Here is an 8,638-nt window from a genome sequence, read left to right on the forward strand (position 1 = left end):
AAAAAAAAAATCAACCCACATGTGGAAGGAACACCTCACGTTGTTACCAAACTACAAGCGTCTACCCATCCAATTCTATTGCTGAGCTGGTCAAGAATTTCTTGGCAGAGAACTGGGGTAGTCAAATAGGTAACTGAGTATAAGTTTGAAGTGAAGGGAAAATGAGAGAAAACTCAAAGACAAGAGGATGCATACTGCCCTGAAATAAAATAGTAGAAAAAGAGGCTTTTGCCATGTTGATGAAAGTCATGCGGGGGGGGAAGGGGGGGGAATCAAATGTATGAGCTATATTAGAACAGAACTGTAAGCCTAGTACAAATAGTGACATTATTTCATTATAAACAATGTTAAATTGACCTTTGATTTTTTTTAAACTATGCAAGTAAACTTTTAGTCAAACCCTGAGAGATTTATGTGATGATATAAGATAAAGGGCAAAGTTACAGAAGAGCTATTAAATCCCAATTTAGCAAAAGCCATTTCCATTTTTCCATTTCTGATAAAGATAAATAAACCTTAAACAACTCATATTTCCTACTTGTTTTTATCCACACAAAAGGTGCACTGACATAATTTGACTCAATTTTTACAACAAGATTATTAAACTGATGCAAAAGGCTGGGTGGACACCTATTTTAACTTAAGAATCAATTTTAGTCATTTAGTTAAACTTGCTTGTAAGTGGTTTTAGCAAATTCTTATTTGAATTGAAATAACACATAAGCATCCCAGTTTTCAGCCACAATTTCACTGTTCTAGGCACTGTATAAAAAGGCAGTCCCTTTTCCTAGTAGCTCTCTATGCAAGTACTTAAACTCAATCCAGAACTATATCAAAATATGAATATTTAAAACAGGGGAAAACCCCTGTTAACTAAATCAGCTTAAATCCAGACTTCTTGTCATATCAGTAATCTTTCCCCATTTTGACAAGTCTGTCTTCTTGCCAATTTGTAAGTCAAATGACATTTTAAAAATCCAGCGAAACTTTATCATGAGCTAATTCTACGGAAACACTAGTCATTAGAAGTCATTATAGAACAAACCCCCATCCTCCAATATTACTGGACAAATTTCTGAGGAAAATTATCAAACTCCTTTCCTTGAAGGCAAATCCCTCCCACCAAAATGAGTGCTTTGTATACAGTATTTCCAATTCCTGTTAAGCATGAACGATTTGTCTTCTCACGTATTACTCAGTGGTAGACCACAATTTAGAGCATGTAGTTGGATAATCTAATTGACCAAATTTCAGCATTCTTTCAACTTAAAAAAGTATTAAGAACAATTCTTTTGTTAAGAAATGGCCTTTACCATGTTTCTTTAAGAAGGGCCAGATATATTGCGGTTCATGATTACTGTCACACTTTGCAGGAATGCTACAGGACCATCCCAAATGCGATCATTTTTTTTCCAAGCTCCATCCATCCCCAACAGAACATATTGGAAAAGGGTATTTTAGGTACCGTTGCCAGGGACCTGGACCATATACCATTGCAATGGGACCCAACCCTGCCTGCTGTCCATGGTCATGTTAATACTAACAATTTGCTGGAGACTATTTCTACATGCTTTGAGTATCTGTTGAGCAGTGGTGCTCTCAATATGTCCCTTAGAAAAGGCTACAATAAATTGCATATGTATAAACATTTAATTGCTGATTTCCAAAACCTACAATAACAGTCAACAGTATGAAAAACAAATATAGCAGCCAATGAAAAGCCGTGGCTACTTGTCACCATTGCTCCATTTCCATATGAGGTGACATTTCAGGTAGTCAATCTGCAGGATTGGAGACTGGAGTTATTCTCAGTCTACAGAAACCAATCTACAGGAATAGCAGTTTGCAAACAGACTGACCTGTATACCAAATGGTCCCAACAACTGCCCCTACCTGTAAGGAGATAATTAATTATCAGGGATCCGGGTTTTCTGATTCCCATTTTAAGGAGAAAAACCTGGATTTTCTCCTTTAAGGGCAAAAAGCACAGGAAACAGTGGGTTTCCCCTTGCAGGATGACGGAGTTCCAGCCTGCAATGGGGGGAGCAAGAGGAGGATGGTCAGGCAGAGGGTGCCATGTGCACATATGCACGCACATAGCCATCAGGTAGCCTAGAGAGCAGCTCCTTGCAGGTAACTCTGTGGGGGGAAGGGAAATTAAGGCTCCCATAGTGAGAGGGGGACTTGGGCAGGGCTGGGGTGCTGCCCAGCCTGAGCAGTGCGTGGGGCTTGGGGCCATACGCAGCTGCAGGACCCAAGCAGAGAGTGGGATGAGGCCACAGGTGGCTTGTCAGGGGAGTGGCAGGGGGGCTGCCTCCCTGCCACTGCATGCGCTCCAGGGGGGAGAGGCACCAGGAGGCACATACCCCCACCCCCAATTTGTGTACGTGTTGAACTCGGGACTCCCCACCCTCTGCCCACCCCCTGGGGGCTCTGTAGCTCAGTGGGCAAGACACAGTGCGGCAGGGCAGAGTGGGGCAGGGAAGCTCAGTGCTGCTGTCGTAAGTCCCATGCTGTCATGACAAGATGGCCCCTACCAGCCTGGCAGCAGCAGGGTGGGGTTGTGCCCTCCACTGCTGTTGGGCAGGCAAGGGGTGCCTTCCCATGGCCACGTTGGGCTCCAGGCAGCAACACTGAGATTCCCTACCTGGCTCTGCTCTGCCTGGGTCTTGCCTGCTGGGCTGTGGAGGCCCTGGGGGGAGGGCAGCAAGGTGGGGAGCCCCGAGCCCACATCTGCCCCCACACCATGGGCTCCACTCTGGATATGCTGGCCATGGGGGGAGCAGGGGTTTGGGTGCTGCTGTGGGGGCTCTGGTCCATGGCCCCGTAGCCCTGGCAGCTGGGGGGCCTCTCGGGCAGGGCTGGGGGTGGGAAGTGAGGGGCACTGCTATGGGCAAGGCACCAGCATATCACAGCTGCTCAGTGCCAGAAGGTGGGGGAGGGGGGATGGAGGGCAGGGGGACAGGGACAGCTTCAGCTGGATCCACATCCTGGTGAGTGAAAGGGGCAGCGAGAGCTCTGATTTTCCATGATAAAAAACCCAAAAGTCAAACCCCAAAAGGTATAGGTATTTAGAATGTATTTATTATAGTGACTGAGCCACCGATAAGCTTCCATATTGTTTTAAAATTGTAAATATGTTAATAAAACTTTGTGTTCAATGGATAGAGAAATATCTATCCATTTCTCTATAGGGAATTTTATTTTAATCAAGGAAAAACACAGATTTTAGGGGTTTTAATCAGAGAATGTACATTTTTTTTTTAGCAGAGAAAACCAGGATCCTTACTAATTACATAGCTGATTACCCTTGCCATAACCTCTGTATAACACAGAGTGGAGAGCTCCCCTGGATTAATGCCTTTTAGAATGAGACAGAAAAAAACTCCAACCTTGATTTTAAGATGTCCACTAATGGGGGACTCCATTACAACCCTTGATAAAGTGTTCCAGAGGCTAAAAATGGTGCCTTATTTGTGGTCCAAACCTGTCCAGCTTCAGCTTCTAGCCCTAGATCTTCCTATCTTGTTGTCTACTAGACTGAGGATCCTTTCTATTACCAAATTTCACTTCCTTATGATCACTTAGACTAAGTAAAGACAGTTAAAAAGCCTAAGGCTGAATCGATTCAGTCTTCATAGATTAGTCTAAGCAACCTAGACTGAACCGATAAGCAAGCAAACAGGCATGTGCTTTTGATCTTGGAAATGCAGCCACATGTCTGCAGTGGCCCAGGCCAGAAGCTGGGGGGCACAAGAGTACACTTCCCTGCCTGGCTGGAGCAGACGGCTTTGACCAAGGCTAGCCTACCCACCCTGCAAAGCAGAGTTTGGGGATAGGGAGTGCAAAGCATCCTGGGATGCTGGGGCACTGCAAGTTAACTTGAATCTGGAGGGGATCTGGGACAGAAGTTCCATAAACCAATTTAACCTAAATAGGTTACGTCTGATACTACATCTATCCAGGATTATCTTAAACAGGTTTCAGCCATTTTGAAAGCAGTTTGTGTGTGCTGAACTTCTGTTGTATTTGAACTGGTTTCCAATCACTTACACTGGTTTATGTGTATTTCTGTCCCTAGCCTTAGAGTGTGTGATCAAGTCACCTTTTAACCTTCCATTTGTTAAGCTAAAGTGATTCAGCTTCTCAAGTATTTCATGACAGGTATATTTCCCAATCCCTTAATCATTCTAGTAGGACAGTGGAAGGAATCATAACCAACTGTGTAATGCCCAAGTAGAGCATGCAAAGAGTTCTTCATTAAATGCTTTAGAAACAGACTGCTGAGGGGGAAAAGGGATTTAAAATAGAACTGTCACTCTTGTCTGTAATTTTCATTAGTGGATAGGCTAGCAGCCAATATGGAGCAACTGCTGGAAGGTTACCATGACCAAATAGAAGCAGTATTTCAGTTGCTTTCTAGGGAGGAAATAAGTAGATTAATAAATATACAATACTGATGGGTGAAAGAAGCAACCCTGGCTATACACAGAGGGTGGATGTATACTTGAAAAAAATGCTTTATTAGACTATAAATTATTTTCAAATAGTAACAATTTTCATCGTCTACAAAATCATCTGGCAGCTAGCCAGGGCCTACCACCAAATGTGCACGCAGACTTCCCCTCATTTACATTTGCATACAAGGGAACCTCATTGTCTATCTCTGAACGGCTGCTAAAAGCCATATGTGCTCTGTAATGGAAACCAACTATGAAGCTGATTACATGCAGCCAACACTGAGCAGGACTACAAAACACATGGCCCATATTGGGTAGACATGCTGCTAGGACCCTACTACAAGGACAGGTTACTGCTACCCATCTGAATAAGTTATATAGTAGTGCTCATTGAGTGCAGTCTTGCTCACCGATGACTCTTTTTCAAGTCATGGTCAGTCACTAAACTGAATATATTTCTTCACCAGCCTTAAATATTTGTCAGCTAATTAGCACACGGAGGGAGGGAGTATTGAGGGGAATTAATCTGGAGTACACACACACTGAACTATGGGGTCACCATGGCTTGAAAGGCTGTTGACTCTTTTAACAGCCTTTCAGGGCCCAGGCCAATGAGCCCACGTCAGACCAATGAGCTATATGGTAAATCATGAGACTTTTGGTTTTGGAATAGTATCATACATAGTTTGTACTCTAAATAAGTAGGTGCCAAAGTGCTACTGAAAAGTATGTTTATGGAATACCTGTACTATAACTTGCAGCAGTTTAAAAAAAAAAAAAAAAAAAGAAGATAAAATGCATCAATTCTGCATGAACTAAACCTATTGGTACTATATGCAAATTACTACAAGTATATTGATTTCAAGGTCACTGTTTTTAAATTCGCTTCTTGCTTCCACGTGCTCAGGGAGAGCCAGGTCTGACAGTAAGGAAAGAGGAGATAAAGGGGCTGCAAGTAAAACCAATTGGGGGGTGGGGGTCAGAGGGCAAGAGAGCTGCCTAACACCCCAGATTTATTTTCCTTGCTGTAGCAGTGGGAAAGGGACAAATTGAAGGCAATCCTCCAGTAATTAGATTGTGCACCTGGAAAATTAACAAATTTGTAAATTTCCCATAAATAAAACCTAATTATTGGGGGGGGGGTCTTATAATCAGGGTCATCTTCTATGCAAGTCAATCTAGTATTTGTCAAGGAGATCCACTCACTCTACATCTATAGATAAGTAATGAGTAGGGCTCTCTCTCTCTCTCTCTCCCTATTCCTGAACAATGGTGTTTGTGCCCAAAAGCTTGCAAAGAACAATTGTCCCCAACTACTTGGTCTAATCAAAGATACCATGTTTACCCAAAGGAACTTGTCTGCCGCACACACACATAAAAGGGGGGGGGGTGTATACACACATGCACATATACACACATATGTATACATATACACACACACTCTACGAAGTTTACATGAATACTATTGTAAATAAGACAATCCCTGGCATATAAACCTCCCAACGGTTCAGAGAATTGCTACTCATTGATATGGGCCAAACAGGGACCAAGGCAGGTCCAATTACCCAAGGAAGGAAAAGGCAGCCCTTGCAAGAAGAGCACACAGGCTGGATGGAGAGCACCCAAAGAACAAAACAGGGTCCAATGCGGCCTTATGACTGACCCCTGGGATTTATCTGTGATTGTGATCATTTTTTCAAACCAGCTAGTCGAGGCAGGGGGAAGAAAGGAACTGGCACAAACCACTCTAGCTGTGGGAGCCGCGGGCACTGCTATGGTGGTGCTGAAGGAAGCCTCTGCCGTTCTCACCACGCCAGCAAGGACTGACAGCAGCAAAGATGGCAGGAAGATGCCCCAGCAGGACGGAGCCCTGCTCAGCGCCAGCTGGAGCCTTCCTCGGGCTCCCTTGGCAGAGCGCCCCAGCACCTGCCCTGGGGCTGCCCCAGCTCCCAGCCCGGCAAACAAGAGCCCTTCCCCGCTCCCCGACGGGCGGCCCCAGCTCCACGGCTGCTGCCAGGAGCCGGGCAGCGGCTGATGCCCCGCGGGAGGGCGGGCGCGATGCCCCACGGGCCCTGCCGGGCCCAGAGCCCGAGCTGGGGCAGGCTGGGGAGCCGAGCTGCCTGCCAGTGCCAGGCCCTTCCTTACCCGCCAGCCCGCCGCCGCCTCCATCGCCGCCGTGCCCCTTCCTCCGCTGCAGGATGAAGTAGGGGTTGGCGCGCTCCGTGATCCACAGCGCGTTGGCCAGCAGCACCTCCTCGGGGTTCACCCACATGCTCCCGGCCGAGACAAAGGGCGGCTCGCAGGGGCTCGGCCGCCTAAGTCCTGCACGCCGCGGGGGACGGGGGCCGCATCAAACGCGCTGCCCGGCCCGGCTGGGAGGCGGCCGAGCCCCGGCCACACGCAGGCAGCGCGGCCGCGGGCAGGGCTGCCGCATCCTCCCTCCCCGGCGGCAGGATCAGCGCAGCAGCGCTGACATCAGCGCCCGCGCCCGCCGAGCCCAGGGGCGGCTGCAGCCGCTGCGCACGCTGAGGGACGCCGCGCGGGTCCCCGCCGAGGCACGCACAGCCCGGCCGACCGCAACTCCCCGAGCATCCCGCAGCCCAGCCCCTGCAGGCGGAAGGTGTTGCAAGGTTCCAAATGGGCGGGGCTCCGCCCGGAGGCCTGTGTACTGAGATTCCAAGTGGGCGGGGCCACGCGCAGGACGGCACCGGGGCAAGGTTCTAAGTGGGCGGGGCCAGCGCACCAGGATGGTGTTGCAAGGTTCTAAGGTGGGCGGGGCTGAGCCCAGCGTCCATCCCAGAATTGCAGTGTGATGTGCCAGCTGCCCCTCCGCCTGCCAGGTAGCTGGGTGGCGCAGTGACAGCGGGTGTTTGAAGGCCAGCCTAGCCTTTAAACAAGCACCGAGTCTCATCACCAGAAGCAAACTCCCTATGACCCAAACCACAGCAAATGGATCCAGACCATGCCAGGACAAGAAATGCAAAGCCTGCCAACACATCTCCCCCACCCCTGCAATAACTACACCCCACAACAGAACCATCACCATTCCTGGATCTTACACCTGCACCTCCAGAAATGTTACCCATCTCATTCAGTAAACAAAATGCCCTGGTGGAAAATACGTAGGAGAAAGCAAACAACAGCTGCGCACCAGAATGAACACACACTGGAAATCTATCAAAGACAAGAATACCCAACTACCTGTGGGGCCACACTTCTCACAAGACAACCACTCTCTCCGATCTCTTGGTTCTAATCCTCAAAGGGAATTTACAAAACACCTTTTGTAGCAGCGCCTGCAAGCTTCACTTCATAAATCTACTGGATACTAAAAATCATGGACTCAATATAGATACTGGATTTATGGCACATTACACCCTGCCTGACATCTGATTCACCAAGTAGCTGCCAGACCTGACCTTTTACATTTTTCTTCCTCCCCGCCTCCTTTTTCTCACACCCCCCATAACTTTTCTGCCCTTTGTCTTCCTAATTTCCAGCTATTTCCTTTTTCATAGGCATCCTCTTTTCTACCTTGAATTACTACCATTGTAGAGTCTTTCTTACTCACCTTTGGCTTTCTTTCTTCCTGCTTTTTCACTCTCCCTTCTCTGCTTTACCTTTTCTTTTCCTAATTTCTACTTATTTACATTCTCACTGACATCCTGTCACACTTTTAGCTTCTCTTATTCCTTGGAGTCTCAAAACAGCAAAGACTTTCTATTGCTGAAGAAGGCTGCTTGTGCCTGCAAGCTTGCTAAGAACTTTTTTCCAACTACTCAGTCAGTCTAATAAAAGGTGTCACATCTACTCAAATAACCTTGCCTGCCTATGTCCTTAGACCCACATGGCTACAATTTAAAACCCAGCGCTCAGTTTTCATTCATTTTTTTTAGAAGAAAATTCTCTTATTTTTTGAGAGAAAAATAGAGCAATTCTTCTGGTGCATTTAACACTAAGGATTCCTACTTGAAATCTCTGGGTTTAGTTTGTGAATCCTGTAGCTCTTGGCACACGTAACAGTGATGTAAAAATCGCGGTTCGTTTCTCGGGAGGCGAAAAAAACCTTCAGCCACAGACACACTCTATTAGCAACACAAAAGGTATATATTTGCAAATAGGGTCAGAGAGAGAGACAAAAGATCAAACACTCTGCTGCCCCCGAGGGAAACTGCCCA

At 47.0% G+C, this 8,638-nt stretch overlaps 1 protein-coding gene across 3 annotated transcripts in view; it reads right to left on the reverse strand.

The window, feature by feature from the left end:
* Positions 1-6,959, reverse strand: part of TBC1D9 (TBC1 domain family member 9) — a 77,753-nt gene extending 70,794 nt beyond the window's left edge. For all 3 annotated transcript variants that reach the window (XM_019534384.1, XM_019534383.1, XM_019534385.1), the window contains exon 1: positions 6,606-6,959. In XM_019534384.1, the coding sequence (XP_019389929.1) occupies positions 6,606-6,732 (127 nt within the window). In that variant the 5' untranslated portion in view covers positions 6,733-6,959. The remainder of the gene's footprint in view (positions 1-6,605) is intronic.
* Positions 6,960-8,638: the final 1,679 nt, after the last annotated feature.

This window comes from Crocodylus porosus, unplaced genomic scaffold, assembly GCF_001723895.1.
Source record: "Crocodylus porosus isolate Cpor-Errol unplaced genomic scaffold, CroPor_comp1, whole genome shotgun sequence".
NCBI lineage: Eukaryota > Metazoa > Chordata > Crocodylia > Crocodylidae > Crocodylus > Crocodylus porosus.